This window comes from Narcine bancroftii, chromosome 8 (assembly GCF_036971445.1).
Source record: "Narcine bancroftii isolate sNarBan1 chromosome 8, sNarBan1.hap1, whole genome shotgun sequence".
In the NCBI taxonomy this organism is placed as follows: domain Eukaryota; kingdom Metazoa; phylum Chordata; class Chondrichthyes; order Torpediniformes; family Narcinidae; genus Narcine; species Narcine bancroftii.
The window spans coordinates 22913919-22936732 of record NC_091476.1 but is presented as its reverse complement, the minus strand read 5'-3'; the positions used below and the strand labels follow the sequence as shown (position 1 = coordinate 22936732).

Genomic DNA, 22814 nt, shown 5'->3' with positions numbered 1-22814 from the left:
ACTATCTTGGGAAGGCGATGGTCCTCCATTCTGGAGACATGACCTACCCAGTGCAGTTGGATCTTCAACAGCGTGGATTCGATGCTGTCGGCCTCTGCCATCTCGAGTACTTCGATGTTAGGGATGAAATCGCTCCAATGAATGTTGAGGATGGAGCGGAGACAACGCTGGTGGAAGCGTTGTAGGAGCCGTAGGTAATGCCGGTAGAGGACCCATGACTCGGAGCCAAACAGTAGTGTGGGTATGACAACGGCTCTGTATACGCTTATCTTTGTGAGGTTTTTCAGTTGGTTGTTTTTCCAGACTCTGTGTAGTCTTCCAAAGGCGCTATTTGCCTTGGCGAGTCTATTGTCTATCTCGTTGTTGATCCTTGCATCCGATGAAATGGTGCAGCCAAGGTAAGTAAACTGGTTGACCGTTTTGAGTTTTGTGTGCCCGATGGAGATGTGGGGGGGCTGGTAGTCATGGTGGGGAGCTGGCTGATGGAGGACCTCAGTTTTCTTCAGGCTGACTTCCAGGCCAAACATTTTGGCAGTTTCCGCAAAACAGGACGTCAAGCACTGAAGAGCTGGCTCTGAATGGGCAACTAAAGCGGCATCGTCTGTAAAGAGTAGTTCACGGACAAGTTGCTCTTGTGTCTTGGTGTGAGCTTGCAGGCGCCTCAGATTGTAGAGACTGCCATCCGTGCGGTACTATATTAAATGCAAGTAGAATTTATCCATTGAGGTTAAGCAAGATGCAAACCAGATATTTTAAGGGTGAGCGAGTGAGAATTTATGGGGAGCATGAGAGAATCTCTTCAAATAGAGAGCAGTAGGAGTGTGGAACAAGCTGCCAGATGAAGTAGTTTTAAAATTTAAGACCAATTTGGACAGGTCCATGGATGAGTGGTAAGGAGGGATAGTTTGGCACAGACTAAAAAGGCCAAAGGGCCTGATTTCTGTTCTATAAATGTTCTATGGTTCTCTAGATCCAAGAATCTGCTGTAGTTCTGAAAATATTTTCCATTTAAGAGAACACCCATACTGATGCAGGATCTCTGCTGAATGCACTAGCTAATCACCTTTTGACTCCATAGATGCTGATTGACCCACATCTCGTTCACTGCTTTCGGTTTCTCATTCTGCATTTCAGCATCTTTAGGTTTTTTGGTCTTCCTACTATAGTCATTTAACTCAGCACAGACCTTGCAATGAAATTGGTATCTTGCTGAGATTCTTTAATTTTTTTAAAATATGGAATTCTGAAGAATTGATTCATCAATTGCTTGCTTAAAAAGCATTGCCCACTGTTTGATCTGACCCATCAACAAGTTTAAGATCTGACCATAACTTTATATTTTTTTTTCTTTGGCTTGGCTTCGCGGACGAATATTTATGGAGGGGATAAAAGTCCACGTCAGCTGCAGGCTCGTTTGTGGCTGACAAGTCCGATGCGGGACAGGCAGACACGGTTGCAGCGGCTGCAGGGGAAAAATGGTTGGTTGGGGTTGGGTGTTGGGTTTTTCCTCCTTTGCCTTTTGTCAGTGAGGTGGGCTCTGCGGTCTTCTTCAAAGGAGGTTGCTGCCCGCCAAACTGTGAGGCGCCAAGATGCACGGTTTGAGGCGATATCAGCCCACTGGCGGTGGTCAATGTGGCAGGCACCAAGAGATTTCTTTAGGCGGTCCTTGTACCTTTTCTTTGGTGCACCTCTGTCACGGTGGCCAGTGGAGAGCTCGCCATATTACACGATCTTGGGAAGGCGATGGTCCTCCATTCTGGAGACGTGACCCACCCAGCGCAGCTGGATCTTCAGCAGCTTGGACTCGATGCTGTCGACCTCTGCCATCTCGAGTACTTCGACGTTAGGGATGAAAGCGCTCCAATGGATGTTGAGGATGGAGCGGAGACAACGCTGGTGGAAGCGTTCTAGGAGCCGTAGGTGATGCCGGTAGAGGATATATATATATATTATTTTTTTTTTTAATTGGTCTTCTTGTTGAAACAGTTTAGTGCAATTGATCTTGGAATCTCATTGACATTGCAATGGAATTAGTGGAACTCATTCCTCCTCTTGGACATCATGCAAATAGACAATAGCAACATTTCCAATTAGACCGCATGAAACTGAGAAAGGTAGCACCAGCATAATGAAAATCAATCATTTCTAGGAGTACAATGTGTAATTTTCCAAATGGATTGCACCAGTCTCAAAATCACTAGCACCTGCTCCACTTTCTCTTTTGGAGAAAGTAGATCATGTTCTTGCAAAACATATTAGTTAATGGTCTCTTGTAACTTGAGCAAATTTTCAAAGCACTGTTTCCTTTGCAGGTATGTTTTTTTTTGTATCCTGCACTTAACCCAAGAACCTTCTCCCCAGAAACAGACAGGACTTTCCTAATATCCTCCATGAACTCTTCATTGGTTTAACATGAGTATTTTTCTAACACTACATTTAATGGCTGGCCTGTTTCCCTCCCATCTTCTACTGAAATTCTAAAGAGAAGACCCATAACCAAAGTGATGACAAGGGTGCTGCACTGACTATGTAACCTACTTCTGCAGTGTGATAGGAATTGAATTTAATAGAAGAGAACTTGGTGAAAAATTTCCCTTGTATCTAATATTGAATTTCCTTTTAAATATAAAAGATGGATAAATAGCCAGAGATGGTTTAGAAACCCATCAATGTGTCATTTCAACTGAGCACCTAAATCATTTCCCTTGCATTGTCAAGGATCAGTCACACTTACATTTTTTTGTTGTACAAGTCCATTCTCATAGATGAAAGTGCAATTGCAGCTTAAAATTTATTATGTGTATGAAAGGCCATAAACCAGTTACCCTATCACTCTTCTTAAGTACTGGCAGAGACTAGTGTGCTGCATAATTCTGGGGTCTTAAAAACAGTTTTTACATATGCCAAACCTTTAGCAGCTGGACCATGTTCACATTCCTTTAAACACTTCAGCAGCTTTAATTTTCTCCATTTGGAGAATGGCTGGTGTATTAGCATAAACTACTTTAGCAGGCAATTGTAATGCATTTGAAACATATTTAATTGTATTTGAAGAGCACCCATGTGACTTTAACCAAAATAGAATAAACCAATGCTATACTAGAGGAAATTAAATCTATAATAACAGTGAACTTGCACATCCATGAAGAATATACATATACCAGACTTAAGCCCAGGAGACTCTTTTCCCCACTCAATGCTATCTCAGTAAGGACTTCCTGGCAGAACCGATTAAATAGCCACAAGGAGAAACCATTCATTTTTTTTCCCAAAGGAATGTTTCAGTTTATTTTAGTATTCACTGCAGGCTGAGTTAAGATTAACTAATTAAGTTGAGTCAATAAATGTTTTAATTTTGCTTTTCTTAAATAAACAAAAACCCACTTGAAGGGAGTTGCCAACCTCCATATTTGTTTTTTGACTCAGGATGGCAGAAGGTTAAGATTTGAAATCTTGTAACTCAGGAAATAAAAATGCCAACAAAGGGGGAATACTTACTGTTGGTTTTCAGTCTGGCAGGTTCACTGACACGACTGCCAGCCTGATTGATTGCCTTCACAACAAAGATATACCTAGTTCCAGTCTGTAGTCCATGCACAGTGTAATGGTTTTGCTTGATGTTGGGGACAATCATCCAACTATCAACAGAATTGTACAAACCTGCAATGGGAAGATTTGTGTCTGTGATGAGCACAAATTGATTTATCAGAATACTTGACTATTACTTATTTTAAAAACAGAATAAAGTATTTTATTAGAGACTAAACAACTTTGGGTTATCTGTAAAGTGTCATTGGCAAGGAAGAAATTCAAACTTGTGTAATTACATTCCTTTATTGGAATCCTGTGTAGCGGACTTGCTTACACACCAACCAAAGTTTCTATACCTTAATATTTTGAGGGCTTAAAAATAAAAAGTGAACTGGGTGGGAGTGAGGGAAGAGACTTGTTTACCTTGCCTCTTCCTCAAGTGCTGAGCCCCTTGCATGAAGGGGATTTGAAAAGCAACTTGCACTCGTTGGGCTAGAACACAGCAATGCGTTCAAGATTGTAGGTTTCAGTGACATGGAGCATTAAATATTTGCCAAAGCATTTGTAGAGAATTTCATTATGCTTATAAAAGCAGGGGAATGTTTTGGAGCTATCAGAGAACAAATGGGACCTTGAGTTAATGTCTTTCTGTTGGAGATGCTGATTTTCAGAAATGAAGAGAAATGTGTCAGCTAGATGTATCACATTGCTATATAATTTTGAGGAAATTATTTCAGGTAAACTGTATAGAAACTTTGCAGTACCAAGAGTGCTGTAATATTTAAGCACCTATTTAATTTTTCCTTTCCTTTTCAAGAAATGAATTGAATAAAGCTGGCATACAGTTCCATGATAACTCCCAGTACTTCAAATGGGACCTCCCTGGCTAAAACAAACTTTATTCACAAAAAAAACTATGTAGAAAGGAAAACTGCAAAGTCTTTTCACATTCTCAGTATTGTATTTATATATACATTCCATTACTGTATATTGTAACATTAATCCTCAAATTTGCCACATAACACAATTATCACTGCTATGGCTCCTTGTAATTACTCCTCCCTCTGTTCTTTGAGGGACTTCCCCTCAGACACAGCCCGATAAGAGAATGGCTCTTGATTGTGGACCATCGCCACAGTCCCCTCAATTACTCCTGCAGCGTGGAATATGCCAGTCGACCGCATTCCCTCACTGACATCTCAATGTGCTGGAAGACCAACATGTTTCAGGCAGACTAAAGGGCACCTTTCACTGAGCTGATGATCTTCCAGCTAGTTGGATGTCTGTCTCTCCAGGTGAGCCTGGGAACTGCCCATAAATCAGCAAGCATTAGTTTTTTATTCAGCTAAAGAAGTGGTCCACGTTGTGAGCACTGCGGTCCCAATTACGCATCCCACCTCACACTAAGAGTGTTACTGCATAGTAAATGAGTGGCCACCAATCTTGCAAACCCAGTTCGCAGCAGCTCTTGCAAACAACTGCAGCATTCCAAATGTTGCTCTGGTTTATAACTAATTTAACAATGCAAATCCAATCTGGAATCTTGTGGTCTGCATAGTTCAGCAGTACACTGGTGTCAGGGCAAGAGGTTTTAGTTATTTAGTTCAAATAGAAATGAATTATTTTGCTTGGTTCACAGAGGGAGTAATTAATTGCCTTATTTTGTGATCAATTAGTAAATGACTGCTAATCAATAGGGACTTCTGTGAACCAAATTGGTGAGTAGTAGAGGCAACGATTACATTTAAATGTTCGTTCTGGCAACTCTTGCACATTTTTAATGTTATCCAAATTATGAAAAATTATTGAAGCTATTTAGTAATTTGTTTTGATCCTCCAAAATCATGAGAACTAGTAGATGTATTGCATTAGGTCATGGGTGGTCAACTTTAAAATTTTAAATTTAGACAGGCCATTTTGGCCTACAAGTCAGTGCCGCCCAATTAATCTACACTCCCGGTACATGTGAGCTGAAATGGCCTGCTTTTGTGATGTATGTCCAAATTAAAAATTGAAAGTTTGGGCACCCTTGGATTACATATTTAACTTCAGAATTCCAAAATACTTTATTTATTAAAAGTGGTAGCCAAGAAAATATGTCTTTTCATTTATTACCTTTTTATTTCTCTTCTTGTACTATACTGAGTGAGAACCTGCAATAGGAATCTCTTTAGGTCAGGGGTGTCAAACTCAATTCACAGAGGGCCAAAATTAAAAACTTGGATTAAGTCGTGGGCCAAACTAAATATTTATTGAAAATTTTCAACAACATCTGCATGTTTTCTCTTCTTTCAACATATGTAATGTTAAACTTTTTCTTATTAAAATAAATGTTTAATAATAGTTTTGGTTAAACTCTTTCCAGAAGAAGCATTAACAAATGAGAAATAAAATATTCAATAAATAATATTTCTCTATAGCCTTTAAGCTCCTTTTAAATGTATTTTTTTTTTCACAAGCCAACAAGTCAAAAAAATAACAACTTGCTTCAATGACAAACAGGTTTCTTTTAAAATGCTGAACATATAGTCTGCCTCCCACCTGACTTGAAAGGTCCTGTTTTCTGTCTTTCATTTGGCCATTTTTCATAAGGGGTTTATTACATGTGAGTTAGGCGACAGGTCGCAGATGCGAATGAAAGTAAAGAGAGGAGATGGGGGCGATTAGTGGGCTGATGGGCCGGCGCCAACGCATTTGCAAAGCATTCTGGGATTTGTAGTATTAGCTGTGCATCCGCTATACTGGCGTGGCGGCCAGCGGGCCAGCTCTAATACATATTTGGTATGATCTTGTGGGCCAAATATAATTATATCACGGGCCAAATTTGGCCCGCGGGCCTGAGTTTGACATGTGTGCTTTAGGTGGTTTCTATTTTGAGTCTTCATAACCCTCCCTGGTAGATCCCACCTCCTAGAAGGGCTTCAACAATTCCTTTAGAAGATGGGGTATTTTCAATTCATTTAGAATAGATTTAAACATCCTGACATTCTGTTCCTATTTCATGCTATCCCTATGGTGGGGTTTGCAAGAAGTTTTCGGCTTGGGAGAGGTGATTTTTGCTGGTCTCAATGATCCATAACATTCAATATATTCCATTTTATATAGCAAATTATAAATTTCTTCATTATTTATTTGAAGGTCACACAACATTAGTCCTCAAGAATTAAAACTAGAATTTCCAATAGAATTTAATAGATCAGACAGGGGGACTGTCCTGTACAAACATTTATTTTATAAGCAGGAGTTGTTTATTTTAAATGGAGACTTAAACATATTTTTGCTTGTACTTTTCTCACTGAATACATTGGTAGCATTGGAGGTGATCCAAAATAATTTATCAGCCCAATAATTCCTGGGATGATAGTATTGCCTATCATGAGAAGATAAACTGGTAAGTCTGTCTTCTTGGAAGAGGCATATACAGATTCCAGTGTTGTATGTGTGGAATTCTCTGCCCCAAGAGCATTGTGGAAGCTAGCTCAAGAGAAGAATTTAACTGGAAATAGATTTTTGTTTTGAAAGATCATGGAATTAAGCTTTGGGGTCTGGCACAGAGGAGTTGAGCCCAAGAGTAGATCAGCCACTATCATATTGAATGTAAACCACACTTGAAGATCTATGTAGCTCAATCCTGCTCCTATTTTCCTGTCCTATGGTGTTGTCTTCATTTTCAGTCAATCCTTGACTGATGAGGTTCTGAATAACAATGAAATGAAAGGCATTCACCACAGCATAGGCTTGCATCCTGAAATAAGGTACAGGTGATACCCAAGTACACAATAGCAAAAGGATGGTATTAAACTGAGTTTTGGTCCATTGTCACTGTTTATCAAGAACCTTGGCATTTTTCCACTGGAAGAGAAAGTTGTCACCATCTCTCAGGTTAGCTTGAGAATAAGACCAGTCGGCTAATGTTATCTTCCCTTGTTATTTATGAACGATGCAGAAGAGTTTCTGAACGAGCTGACATGTCTGAAATACTGTTACAAATATGTTTTTTTTTGTCCATTGGCCTTGGAGACCCTAAAGAACTGTCCTCGGCTCACTTCTCTTTGCATGGTATCCTGATTGCTGCCATCAGCAGATTTGAATTTGCAGCTCTATCTTGACAATCCTCTTTGAAGGGGCAATATACAAAAATTCTGACAGGGCTTACAGACAGGTTATGGAGAGATGTCACCTCTGGACTGTGGGGAGGGCAGACGAGAATCCGGGATCACATTGTCCTATTGTTGGGCAAGACTTTGGACTAACTGGAGGTGTAATTTCTGCATTCAAACACTGATGAACATTCATTTCTTCTTGACAAAACTGTGGAGGACAAGTTGCTGAATATAGATACATTTCAGACAATGCATCAATGCAGGAATATGGGATTGAGATTGATTTGCTGTGTAAAATCTGATGATACTTGGTTTGCATACTGTCTTAGACTGGCTTCCTTCAACTGAAGGAAATAGAAGCTATAGTTGAAGCCTATCTGTTGCATTATTGGATAATAAATTTCACCTCCCCTTTCTCTCCCTGTCTGTGGTTTCAGGTGGAGCCCAAATGTTCCTTGAGTTTGGGATGCTATTTAATTTATAAATGAGGTTCTGATTTCCTTATACCCTCTCATGTATCCAACCATTTTAACTCCCTTTACCATTCCTACAATGACACATCTGTCCTATGTCTCATCCATTGTCGGGGGAAGCTAAATCTAAATAGGGGGAAAACACAACATATTCCTCCTGAACAACTTTAAACCTAATGGCATCAATATTGACTTTTCTAATTTTGGTGAACTCCACTCCAATTTGGTTCTACTCTTTCTATTTGCCTACTCCTGTTTCTTTTTCTCTCTAACTTTTTCCCCCCCTCACCCCCAACTACAGAGCACTCCCTTCCTCTGTGTCTCTTCATTACTCACTCCTGGTCCTTATGCCAGTGGCTTTGTCAGGCTTTAAACAGCCTGTTAAAGAAGGTGATGGTGTCTGCAACTGAAGAGATCTGTGTCCAAGATTGCAGCAGCTGTGCTTGGCAGTGGCCATGAGGGATTGCAATGGACCGGCACAGGGCACCAGAAATGGGAAGAACACTCCCTGGAGAAGCGTGGGAGGTGACCCTACAGGATGGTGACCATTGCAGTGTAGCTGCTGAAGGATCCTACAGGGAAGGTGACCATGGCAGTAGACCAATGAGGGGCTCAGCAGCTGGGGGACCAGACCAGGCTGCTGGACACCAGGTATTTGAGCCAGGATTGGAGAGAGTGCTGAGGACAAGAAAGGCTCCCAAAGGGCCTTGGGGCTGAAGGCTTCCTGAGGGTCTCGGAGGTTTGGATCTGGAGCTTGGGTTGCCAATGAACCGATCATGAATCAGTGTGGCTGCGGGAGCGCTGGACGAGAATCTGCAGGGACTCTCATTTGCTTCTCTTTTGCCCATTATTAGGGGTGCCTGACAATGATCGTTTTGTTTGCCTTATGGCAGAAACAAATTATGGTAATATAATGTATGTTACATTTTTAATGCAGTATTATGTGACAATAAAGAGAGCCTTGAGCCAGTAATAGTGAGGTGAAGGGGTTTGATGACATCCTGGAATTGAGGTTTAAAAGGGATTACTGGATTCTCCGGAGCTCTATCCTGCCACTTCTCTACTTGCCCATCAGGGAATGTAATGCAAGTATTTCCATTTGACAAGTGTGGCGTAGCATTATACTTCTGTTTAATGCAAGCCTGAGTAATAGACAGGTTGCACTATTAAAGTACCCTGAGGAGAGTAGGGAGAAGCCAAAGGCAAAATTGAAGACTGCAACAATTTTGTAACAGACTATGGCAGGAAATTTCTGATTGATGTAGGAGGCAAAATAATTATGACAAATCACAATACAGGCAGAGTGCCAGAATTCCAGGTATGTTTTTGGCTGATGTATTCTTGCAAGAATAAGAACTCCACCTTTGTAGCTACAGATATATCCTCTAACCACAATGTAAAATATAGAACTTGTTACACACATTGCCAAAAATCTCTTCAAAGATCACCAGATCCTACACCTGCCACAAACCTATTTTTAAAAAAGTCCAAAGAGATGAACAAATACCTTTGTCACAAAGCAAAATGCCTTCTGAGAAAAGGCACAAAATTACCTTAAAGATCAAAAAATGGTAAGGTCCTGAATCCTACTTTTTCATAAAGGGGGGTGGGGGGGGCAAGAGAGAAGATAAGAAACTGTGTAAAATTGAACCAAAATGAAAATAACAATCTGTAAATGTGACTTAAATTTCTTTTCCTTCTTAAATCATGATACAAAATTCTATATAAAGAATAACCTTTCAGGCACATTAGAATAATTCTCACTTTATAAATTTGTTGTTTTCAGCTGTCCAGTATTTGACAACAGAAATATTTTGGATGCTGTTATTGTAGTTCAGATTAGGGCTTTAAAATATCCAAGACAACAGAATATTCAGTATTTCCACAATAGGGGAAACTCCAATCTAGAACAGATCTTTACCAACTGAAGTTCAGACGATGTTCTGAAATAGTTTAAAATGTGTGTGCAATACAAAAAAAGTGCTGGAGAAAATCAACAGTTCACACAGCATATAGGAAGGGTGTGACCATATAGCTATGTTTTTGGGAGATAAATTGGGGAAGGTTTGCTAGAGTAGGTTACATACAAACACTTTAAAACAGATCTTATTTTAAAAACTGGAGCTCTGCCCCATGCTTGACATATTGGCACCACAGCTTTTGCAGGAGCTTTGAAGAGTGCTAGTGGATTGTTGTTTACAAAAGGCAACATCTGGAAGAGAACTTGTTGTTCTCAGAGGGTCATTTGTTTTTGCAAGCATAGAGAGTCAAACCAGCTTTCTCTCAGAGAGAGAGAGAGAGAGACACACACACACAGAGATCATTAGTACAGCATTACAGCCAGCAGAAAAAGCTGGGACTGGAAAAGGGCAAGCTTATGGAAAGCCCATTTGTAAACTGCTTAGTCAAAGCCCTTGTGGTCCATATAAGAAGAGAGGACTGGCTGTCTAATGTTTCACTTGGAATGAGAAACTCTGTGGTGACCTTAAAGAAAGAGGTTATCATCTGGAGAACCCTAAAGGGGCAAGTTTTGTCATCAAGACGAAATGGCTGATTAAAAAGGAACAACAAATCTCTGAAAACCAAAAACCTTCCTGAGTGGTAACCATTTACCTTTCAAGCACCAAAGCCTGGTGAACCTTATAAATGTTAATTTTTTTGCACAATATAAGAATTGCCTGCAACCAGTGAACTTGGAGGAGTGAGATTGGACTGTGAATTAAAGAACTTTTCTGAACTCTCACACACTACATACACTTGCACTTAGAATTAGAAAGGGGTTAAGTTAGGTTAGTCAAGTTAAAGTGTGATTCTGTTTTCATGTTTAAAGATAATTAAAAGCAACTTTTGTTTAAGTAACCATTTGTCTTGGTGAATATCTATTGCTGCTGGGTTTTGGGGTCCTCTGGGCTCGTAACAAGGGTAACTGACAATTCGTGCCAGAACCTTTCATTAAGGTCTGAGCAAAAAGCAGGTAGTCACCTGAATAAAAAGATGGGAGGGATGTTAGATAAGGAGAGCACAGACCAACAGGCAAGTGGATATGGATGGGAGGGCAGAAAAGGTAGAAGCAATAGGGGAAGGGGGTAGCTCTCTGAATGGAGAGGGAGGGATCTGAGGTAAAGGAGACAGGGATAGGTAAAGGAAGACTCCACTGTAAGGCCAAAAGGAAACTGTTGATTCCATCTCATTGGAGGGTGCCTGATAGAATAATCGGAATTGTTCCTCCAATCTGCAAATAGCTTTGGTTTGGCAGTACTCAATGCCATGAACAGACATGTCTGTTTGGGAATAAGGTTTGTTATTAAAATGGACAGCCACTGAAAAATTCTTTCATTGCAGCAGACAAAGCAAAGGTGATCAACAAAATGATCTCCCAGTCTGTGTCTAGTCTCCCCAGTGTAGAGGAGGCTACAAAGGGAGTACCAGATATAGTAGGTGACACAATGACAGCCATTAATTTTCAATCTATTACTTTGGACAAAATATGATGAGGAAAGGAACAGCAAAGAGTGAGATCAAAGGATTTGAAAACTGAGATCAAAGGTCATTTTAAATTGATGTGGTATGGATATTTGGTTTTGATCAAACAAAAAAATAAAAAAAATTCAGTTACATATCTTGATGAAGGGCTCAGGACCAAAAAAGTACATTATGTATCTTCATCCTTTTTACATAAAGAATGCTGCGCAACTTGCTGAGTTTCTCTAGCACCTCCACTTTTCTCAGGTGTTTGCCAAGGTTTGGTATGACATCGAAAACCTTGGCAAACTTCTACAGATGTATAGTGGAAAATGTGCTGACTGGCTGAATCATGGCCTGGTATGGGAACACCAATCTTTTGCTTAGCACAGCCCAGACCAAAACTCTCCCACCATTGTTAAAATCTACAAAAAATGACGCCATTGAGAGTAGCAGCAATTTTCAAGGATCCACACCGCCCAGGCCATGCTCTGTTCTCGCTGCTGCCATCAGGAAAGAAGTATAGGTGTCACAAGACCTGCACCACCAGGTTCAGAAACAGCTGCTACCCCTCCACCAATCAGACTCAACAAAAATCTCAATCAGGGACTCATTTAAGGACTCTAACTTTTGTACCTTATATATTGTTGAATATTTTCTATATTGCAGTTTTTTGCATTTCCTCCTTATTTACATTTTTCTTGTAGTTTTGCACTAATGAGGAACAAATTTTGGCTGGTCCACAGGAAAAAGAATCTCGGGGTTGTGATGTCATGTATGTACTTTGTCAATAAATCTGAATTTTGCACTTTGTGTAAACCACCTTCTCAATCATGAACTTGTATTTAAAAAAAAATACATTTACTGTACCAGTTCCATTTTGTAACTCACTGATAAAGTTTGCTTGTCCTGTTAAGATTGTATACTGCAGCTCGTAGGAAACTATGCTGAATTCATCTTCAGATGTCCAATGTACAGTAATGGTGTCATGTGATGCTGTGCAAAGTTCTTCTCGAATGCTTGGAGGATTTGGAGCTGCAATGAGAAAATGAGAGATGATTTTAATGGAAAGCTTTTAACGAAGCAAAGATTTGACTTTTTTATTATTGTGCTTTGTTTTGGACAAAGATTCAGTGAGAGGAAAATTTAATTAACATTATTAGAAGGCCAGAGATCTTAAGCAAACCAAAACTAAAGGAAATCCCCACAGAACAATGGGCTTGGTCCTAAATGATGTTGTTTAATGTAAGGATTCCTTCTGCATCCAGTCTTTCATACTTTTATCAGTCTACTATTGGATCCATTGGAGCGCTTTCATCCCTAACGTCGAAGAACTCGAGATGGCAGAGGTCGACAGCATCGAGTCCACGCTGCTGAAGATCCAGCTGCGCTGGGTGGGTCACGTCTCCAGAATGGAGGACCATCGCCTTCCCAAGATCGTGTTATATGGCGAGCTCTCCACTGGCCACCGTGACAGAGGTGCACCAAAGGAAAGGTACAAGGACTGCCGAAAGAAATCTCTTGGTGTCTCCCACATTGACCACCGCCAGTGGGCTGATATCGCCTCAAACCGTGCATCTTGGCGCCTCACAGTTTGGCGGGCAGCAACCTCCTTTGAAGAAGACCGCAGAGCCCACCTCACTGACAAAAGGCAAAGGAGGAAAAACCCAACACCCAACCCCAACCAACCAATTTTCCCCTGCAGCCGCTGCAACCGTGTCTGCCTGTCCCGCATCGGACTTGTCAGCCACAAACGAGCCTGCAGCTGACGTGGACTTTTACCCCCTCCATAAATCTTCGTCTGCGAAGCCAAGCCAAAGAAGAAAGAAAGAAATGGTGATGTGTCACCCAGTGGGCATTGTGGAATTTGAATGATTAAAGTTGTGAATTAAACTTCTGAACTTTTTGCTTGGGTCCACTGTATAACTATGGATCTGCCATCTCTCCTATGAAACTGAATTGTAGTAGGTTGAGGAATGTTCAGCAATCAAAAAGGGATCCCAGTTGAGCTGATTCTCAGCTTTGTAGTCAATGTGTAACACAAATTCATCAGCTTTACCTGGAGGCATGAGGGAAAGTGGGAATTATGAAGCAGTGGGTCAATTCCAAGGAATGTCATGCTTGGGCGGTATCAGCTTGTTAGCAACTGAATGACCAAAATTTGCTGAGTGAAAATACTCCTCCAAGTGAGTTTTGCAGAGCTTTCCTGTAATACTTCAATGACTTATTGGTCAGCCAGTTACTAACAGTACAAGATTCATTACATAACAGGATGTTGCCCAGATTGGAAAGTAAGTCTTGTGAGGCAAAGATAGCAGACCCAAAGCTTTTTTCTTTGGAATGAAGGATAAGAGTTTACTTAATGGAGAAATAAAAGATTATGAGAAGCACAGAAAAGATAGACAAGCAGATGTCCTCTGCTGTTTGCTGCAGTAGATGGCACCTGCAGATTAACAAGAGAAGGGTTTCTTCATTTGGAAGGACTATTTGTGTGCCCAAAAGGGCTGTGGTCTTCCCTGGCCTCTTTCTCCCTTCTCTCCTTCACCCACTTTTTCATTAGGTGTCTGTTCTTTTCTATTAAATGTGAGTATTCTTTTTATACATTTTGAGCATTTGCTGTCAGTCTTTACGGATAGATTGTTTGATCCATCAGTAAAGGCACCCAATGGTTTGAGAGACTGGATTAATGAGAGCAGAGACTTTGAATAAATGCCAGAAGGAAAAGCAGTGACTGAGCCTAACAAATATGGGTGGAGAACAAGAGTTGTGGTTGCACCACAAGTACCAACTGTCACAAGTGTTATGCATTCAAGTGAATTGGGTTATTAGCATATGACTGAGAACATTAAGTACTGGGGAAAAAAATGAAGCGCTCATGTAACTATATAGACGTTGTTGTAAATGGTAAAGACCACTCTTGTCAATATATCCTGTTATTGTGTCAACCCCTCTCAATCAGATGGAATCAGTGGAAAATTGATATTTTTCTTGAAGAAACATGCCAAAAAGAAATTCATTTACCACATTACCTGTAAGATAGTCAAGACTTTCTAGTAATTTTTTTTCTCTTGTAAAATCCAGGGTAAAATTTTCAAAGGCTTCATTCAAATTGATATCTGGGATTAGAACTTGAGATGATGCTGTTGCCATTGCAACCCTACATTTAAAAAAAATCAACATACAGGAAGACCATTAAGAATTGAATAATATTAAAAATCTCATTCATTAAAGTGTTTTCTAAATCATAACATATTTTGGGCTGAAATGTTCTGAATACATACATAGGCCTAAAGGTAATGGAAATCATCGGGTGCATTGCATTTGTAAACATTAAATTCAATAAGTTGAAACTTTCCCTTGCACATGATTTACAAAATTTTCCTGTGGCATAGAATGACTAGCAAAGATATAATTCCCTTCAATAAGGAATTATAACATCCTCAGCAGTCAATACTGATTCATCTTTGAAGTAGTTTCTCTGGAGCTGTGTACACGCATCAGTAACAGAAAGATCAAGTTGACTTTCTGCTCAGTAATGCTCTGTGCTGTAGGCATTTTGATTGTTGAGACACAATTCCTGGGTTATTGAGTTGCAGTCTGCTTCATTTATTCAACTTCAAACTTCACAAAGTTTCCATAAAATCAAAGCTTCATATTCTTAACTAGACACTTCAACTTTTTTTAAATAACATCTACATTTCCTGGAATCGTGCAGTATCTTGGGCCACATGACACTGATGCAACAGTAAACTTGAAGTAGAATATTTTTAAAATGCACGGAATTTTCATTACCATTTTAAATTTTACTTTTAACAGGTGGAGATATTTCTCCATTGAGCCAGCAAGAGACCCCATCATTTGTAGAACTGGGTGACATGTCTTGACCAAAGAAACTGATCTCGCTCAGCAATGGAGGCACTCATTATTGCTAGTTGTTAAACTGGCATGAAGAGCTGAGACTAAAGCAGAGAATCATCTTTTTTTTTTAAAAATCGATCAGATCTTGATTTTTTAAAAAAATGTGGTTTCATCAATGGTTGGAGTAAGCAGGCCTTATTCATAAATGACAACATCTTGAGTGAAATGCACTCTCTTAACTTTCCAAACAAGAAGAATAATGAAATAATACTGTCGGTCAGATGATGCAGTATCATCCCAACATTTTAGTTGGGAAGGACGAAGAAATCTGCAGTGTATCCCCAGCCTTATTTTTACTGTTAAAAGCTCAAAGTTGGTTGTTTTTTGGTGATCTCTCATCTGTTGAATGCTTTTTCTTTCCAAATCTTGTAATCTATCAACAGTTAACTAATCACTATTAAACCCCAGAGTATCCTTACATATTTTGAATTCCATTCCACCTATTACCTATCCTTCTGCAGATTCGTGAAGTAGTTAATGTTGGAAAACTGTAGTGATACAACCACCAGCCGACTGCAGAGGATGACCTTAGTACCTGCAGGAAGACCACATGGGAGGCTGACTAACTGGCTGGGTGTCAATCAACTGACCTGGATATAGACCTCAAGCCGGCTCCTCCTGGGCCAGTCACACGTGGAACCATGGAGACTGAAACTGGTGTATAAGACTTTAAGTGGATTAAAGCCTGTAGTAGTCTTTCTGCATTTTGTGTCTGCTTGCTGCACCACAAATACCCATAATTAATGAAGTCCTCTGTCGAATATTTTTATTGAGTTTTATGTTTATAAAGTGTATGCTCATACACAGGTAATAAAAATATATAGCCTAAAAAGTGTCTTGACAAATAGCTGTAAGCAACCAATGAAAGAAACAAAAATAAAATGTATATAAAGCAAAAACTATTTTAATGATCTAACCCCTCCCTTGTGAAGTTATGTTTAAATGTAAATATTCCATTAACGTATGAAAGAAAGAACAACCAAACCATAAAATGGAATCCAATCTTATAAATTCTGAAACTAATCAAGGAAAGGGCATAAAAAGTTATATTAGTAGAGCATCTAACTTTTTTCCAGAATGAAGCAAGCCATCACATCAGAGTATGTGTAGGAGGGGCAGCATCCTTCCATCTCATAAGTATAGCTCTTCTGCCAATAAAGAGAGCAACAGCACAACTACGTGGGATAGTAGTCCAGACAAATTTAAATCTGCTGACTTACTCCAAATGGGGCAAGAAAAGGATTAAGAACCAAATTAATATTAAGTGCTAAAGACAAGGTAGGGAAGATACTTTCCCAATAACTGGAAAGCAAGGAACATACCTTCTTCAGTTTTACATCTATCACACTTTGATGAGAAATTAGAATAAAATTTAGTTAATTGAACTTTGGAAAAGTAAGCTCGATGTACTACTTTAAATTGCAATAAAGGAACCAATTTCCCATATAGCATCAAAAAAATTCTTGTTAAAAATCTTGTTCCTTTCGTTTCTTCATCTTCTCCCTAGACATCAATAATAGCTCATGGAGAACTGACATCAACATTTTTGGTATTTGGTTTAGGAATTATAAATCTTCTCTATCATCTTTAATTCCAAATCTTGAGGGAGTTTTAATACCAATGAATTTAAAAAGCTCCTAATCTGTAAACATCTTTTTAAAAAAAAAGTTTAGTTTTTTTAACATTGTTCGAAAGACGCCAAATTTTGGCCAATGAAAAGATCTTCGAAACCAAACTCTGACCACTGACAAAAACCAAAATATTGTACCGAAGGTAGGATAAAAGGAATTAGATAAAGGGGACTAATTAATAAGTCCTTTTATTTAAAAAGAAATCTCATTTGGAATTCTTCCAATAACCCGAAGGCATTGCATTTCTAAGTATGGATCTGTGCCCAAGTGAAGTTGCTGCTTAAGAATTGATCCCTGACCCGAGTATAACTCATTGACTTTATTTGGGATTAGATTAAAAACATTGCCATCAACGTCAACACTCTTCAGCCAGAGAAGAGAAAATCCAAGCAAGGATTTATCCTCTGATTACATTCTGTTGATTTTGGGTAAGTAGATGCAGCATTTGTCTCAATTCTATTGCACCCCAAGGAAAATTAAGCCTTCTGCTCTCTATTTGAGCCGATTCCTGATTAATATAATAAGGGATGGGTTATGCCTGCAGATCTATAACCAAGCACAATTCCAATCTTTAGGGAAAAAGACTGGGAAACAAGAGGGGAAAAAAACCTATCCTTTGATTAAAATCATTTGGGGAGCTGTCTCACATCAGCTATAGCCATTATTTCCAGTAAAGTCCAGTTCACCTTTCAGTTACATTCTTTGCAGTTTGCAAGAAACGTGCATGATCATTTTCTTTGAGGCTTTGTTCTGCTTGACTGATGAGAGACCCTGAACGCTCCAAGCACTGCCGGCAATTTGCTATTTGCTGCGCTAATTTCCGTAACTTCATAACCTTGAAGAGGAGCAGAAAGAAAATAGATATGAAGCTTAAAATTCAAGTGAGTGGACATATTAATTAAGAAGAAGCCACACAGCACATTAATCATATTTGATTGCTTATTAATTTAGGCATGCAGCATACTAACAGACCCTTCTGACCCACAAGCCCATGCCACCCAAATATATCAATTAAGATACAAATCCCGTACAGTTTTGAAGGGCGGGAAGAAACCGGAGGAAATCCAAGCACGGGGTGAATGTACAATCTCTCTGCAGACTGGCGGATTCCAACCTGTAATGGCATTGCGCTGTTACACTAACTGTGCCATCCCAAATGTCTGAATATTGAAAATCTGCTGTTATCAAATCACAGAAGCATTTGAACATTTTATGTTCAAAATTTCAAGCTACTAAACTATTTGGATTCGAAATCAATGCATCATGAGCAAGGATTTGAGAAGTTCTATGCTTTGAAATATTAAGTTTTTAATAAAATAAAATCACAGATCCTACCATAGCATAGGTAATAAATTAAGTTAAAATTAGTCTTCATTCTTTTTAGACAGAAGAGATGTTTAAAGAAATTTTGTTACATTTCAATACACAGTGGCCAGACTTAATTGTTGTTAAACAGGAAAGTTTAACACCTTGACAAAGGGCTCAGGCCTAAAACATTGGTTACGTCCCTTTGCTTCCCGTAGATGCTGCATGACCTGCTGAATTTCTCCACCTATGCCAATCAGCTTGTTGGTAACCTCTCTGGTCTTGCATGGAGAAGAAAATGATCTGCAGGATTTGTCTGTAAAGAAATCTCACTGGAAGAGGGCTAATTTGCATACCTAACCACAGAACATCTGGCACAAATGGCACGCTGAACAAATTCACAAAGAAATTCTGCTATTATTGGAGTTCTCTGAAGCAATTTACTTCAAATGCAATAGTTTTTGAACTTTTAAGAGTATGTAAACAGTATGTATGGATACTTTTGTCAGTAATTGATTCTTGCTCTCAGGAGGATTCTTCTGCAAATCAAAGGATTTTTTTCCACATTATTACTGAAGGAATTGCTTCTTTATTGTATTAAACAACCCCTTCACAATAGGATCTCCAATGTAGAACGTTAAAATCCTGTTAGGAGTTAGTTAAGGTGCATACTCAGAAATGGAATTGCCTCGAATCACAAATTACAACACAATTGGTTCAGCCTAAAGATGCCAGTTGTGTTCTGTGGATGGGAACAGCATTGTAATTGGTCGAGCTCAATTTTTTCAGATGCTCAGTGGACATAATGGCACAGCTAGTGGGGCTGCTGTCTCAAAGTGATTAAGTCAATCCTGACCTCCACACAAGGTATCACTGGTGTTTGCACATGACCATGTGCATTTCCTCTGGGTGCTTGATTCGTTCCACATTCCAAATTTGTGCATTAGTAGATTAATTGGCATTGTAAATTGTATGTGTGCAATGGAGTATGAGGGCATTAATGAGAAAATGTGGGGAGAATGAAATGGGATTTGAGAAGGATCTGAATTAATGGATGCTTGGTGGTTGGCATAGATTCAATGAGCTAAAGAGCATGTTTTTATGATTTGTGACTCGATGACCTTTGATCAAAGAAATGCAATCAAGTCCAGGATGATGGCAGGAATATGGATCATTGTTTACTTATGACATCAGTTATGAAAATAGAGTTCATCTTTGTGTGGGGTTTCTGTAGAAATTACAGATTTGACTCCTGCACAGTGTTGGTTAACTGTGGATCCATACCCAGAATATTTAATTACTTTTTATTTTCCCCAGTTTCCAATATACCTCCTTGACTATTTCTAAATTGTTGTATTTCACCTTTATCTAGTCTCTTCATGTCTGTGAAGTACTTTATTGATGAGATTAATATTAATTAAAATATTGTTGACCAAATTATGTAAGATCATGATTGATCTGGCTGTGGTCTCAGCTCCATTTACCTACCCATTTTCCCATAATGCTTTATTCTCCTTTTTTTTAATGTATTAAGCACCTTTTTTTTTAATCAGCCAGCCTCTATTGGTTCCTTGGGCAGAAAATTCCAGACTTGCCAGTCTCTGGGAGAAGCATTTCCTCCCCTTTTCCTGAAATCTACTCCCATGAATTTTAAAGCTATTTCGTTGTGGTAAAACCACTGTATATGTTTTGACTGTGTTTGTTCTTGTTATATAGTTTGTCTGAACACAGCCCTCGCTGACTGTGCCAGTGGCTCCTCCCACAGAATCTTGAATAAAGGCATCTGTGCCACAGCTCCCTCCTCATTCCAGGACAGTCGACTAGCATGGTCGCTCCTCCACTCTGTTGTTAATAAAGCCTATCAATGTCTATATAACTTCTAGTCTTTTGAAGTATTGATGGTGCATCAGTCCCCTAGTTCTGGAACATTTCCAGTTCATCAAGGTTTGGATTGAACACAAACAATTATTTACAGGTAGTCCCCAACTTATGACCGTAATGAGGACTGAAGGATTGGTTGTAACTCAGGTTGGTCATAAGTCAGACTCGACCACCATGCATGCCCGAGGTCATGCAACATTCAACAAATTAACCTTTTAATGGGCTGCCGCTGGGTGCAGAGATCACTGTATACAGTACTTTTAATAAAGATTTTTTAAAAATTTGTTACATCTGTGCGGGTGGATGTAACTCAAGTAGGTCAGAAGTTGAGGACTACTTGTATATAGAATTACTGGAATAGATGTATCACAAAGCCTTTATTCGTGATGCATGGCTTTTTAAAGAAAGAGGACCTGACATTCAACTGTTCTCAAGGCTTCGAGAAAAGAATGAAATTCCTCGTCAACTTGAACTGATCACTGAAAATGATCCTGAATAAAGTCTGTTCCAGTGAGTAAACTGCAAGCATGTGCTGATTTGATGTGTACTTCAAACCGTTAAATAAAAAAAATCACTTGATAACTAACAGCCTAATCCCTGACACGTTGGTTTGGACACGTTGATTTGGACACTTTACACAGAGAAAAGCTTACCTTTCCTTCTTTTATTTTCACAGAAATGATCTGCTTCCTTTGTCTGATAATGTCCATTAGCTCATCACATTCCTCTTTCAGTTTGTTTTCTTGTATTGCAGTGTTCACCTGTCATTAAATATCAATAAAGTTTTTTATGTTCCACTCTTACAAAAAATAATTCTTTCAGTCTGGTATTTTCAGCTTGGGTAGAATGGATAAGGATCAAGAACTTAGCTATATTTATTACTCAGCTCCGATGTTATTATTTACATACTGTCCATGTGTTATTAACTTTGCTGCATAGAATTCAACTCAGTTTCCATGGAGATCGATAATTATTTTCTACATCAGAATCCACTAGTGTGGGTTAAACACTAATACCTGCACAATGAATATGAAAATTTGCTGTCACTTTTTGTCAAATCACTAAAGCCGACTGTGTACAAAATCAAAAGCAGAAAGTGCAGGAACATCAACTGAGTTCTCCTTTAACCTGCCAACTGGTCACATGGTTGTCACTGCCATATAACATCTTGAGGGAAATCTGTCTCAAAGTGATTCCATTAGCTGAGGTAATGCTTCCCACTTTAAGAGCTCCTGCCACAGTACTAGATTGTGGCGGTAAATATGTGCTTTACGTGTGACTTTGGGCAATCACCTATTTAATGTTCATCATACAAAGCAGAAACTTTATGATTACAATGAATGATACACTTCAGAATAATGTTCCCCTGTGGTTCCCTGCATAACACTAATTGAACACATTTTTACATGATGAAGAATTGAGGACATGATGTTTAAATCTCACCCTGGCCATAACCCACTGGTTGGATTATGTTAACAGACAGAGAAGTAGGATTAAAAAAAAATTAGACTCTGTTCCACATCTCGAATGGAAATCTATTGATCATACTTTTTGACCCCACATCAGAATAAATATTCTATCTAACCTCACTGCCCAGTGCCATGAATGAAGATCAGTCACTTGTTAGATTCAGTTTTTCCCTTTAATTGGAAGGAGAGGGATATGGTGTATATTTTGAGATGTGTTAATACTTAGTCATTATCTTTTCTTCCAACAAATACTCACGATTACAGCAGATTAGATTCCATATCAGATAAAAAGAATAATACTATTTCTCACCAATAAATCCTTTTATAATAGAGAGAAGGTATGAACCTTTTGCAGCAAATATAGTGCATGCAGCTGAATTATTTCTGTGGCAGTTGAACATGATTTTTCATGTTTATGACAGAAACAAAATGTCACCATTTTCTTCTGAAGGCATTGCTCTTTGTAAAAGTCTGCCTGAGGACTGCTAGTTCATTAGCTTCAGTAGGCATTTTTGAGATAAGACATGATAAACACTGAAGTCGGCTGATGCAAGTGGATAGGCCTCAACTAGACCACAGATGTGCTGACTCTGACAGGTGGATGTAAAGTAAACAGCTCCCTGGGCACACAAGGGCAAAGCAACTGAAACGTATTCTTCATGTAATGAGCCTTGTACATTGGTCCAGTCGAAAACAATCTTGGACGGGTTACACTTAAATCCCAGGGGGACCAGAATCCTGGCAGAGGTATTTGCTAGGGCTACTCAGGATCCTTTAAACTAGAATGGTTGGGGGGGAGGGAACAAAATAGTACAGAGCAGTAAGGAGAAGGTTAGAATGCAAACAAAGAAAGTTTGTAGTAAGTATTTGAATATGGATGGGCAGGTGATAGAGAAGGGAAATGCTCTGGAAGAAGATGAAGGGCAATTGGCAGGAAAAGTAAATAATGTTGTTATTAAAGATGAGGGAAAACAGGAATTAAAAATTGGGAAATCTCTGAAATTCATATATTTTAATGCCAGGAGTATTGTAAAAAAGGTG

At 39.1% G+C, this 22814-nt stretch overlaps 2 protein-coding genes across 5 annotated transcripts in view; one reads left to right on the top strand and one right to left on the bottom strand.

Moving 5' to 3' along the window:
• Positions 1-16183, top strand: part of nek12 (NIMA-related kinase 12) — a 167787-nt gene extending 151604 nt beyond the window's left edge. The window contains exon 4 of the transcript XR_011342938.1: positions 15949-16183. The gene's annotated coding sequence lies outside the window, so the exon portion shown is untranslated. The remainder of the gene's footprint in view (positions 1-15948) is intronic.
• Positions 1-22814, bottom strand: part of mid2 (midline 2) — a 192873-nt gene that overhangs the window by 10997 nt on the left and 159062 nt on the right. For all 4 annotated transcript variants that reach the window (XM_069893194.1, XM_069893196.1, XM_069893193.1 and 1 more), the window contains 5 exons: positions 20958-21065; positions 17805-17953; positions 14599-14726; positions 12461-12604; positions 3499-3660 (listed from right to left, as the gene is read on the bottom strand). In XM_069893194.1, the coding sequence (XP_069749295.1) occupies positions 3499-3660; positions 12461-12604; positions 14599-14726; positions 17805-17953; positions 20958-21065 (691 nt within the window). The remainder of the gene's footprint in view (positions 1-3498; positions 3661-12460; positions 12605-14598; positions 14727-17804; positions 17954-20957; positions 21066-22814) is intronic.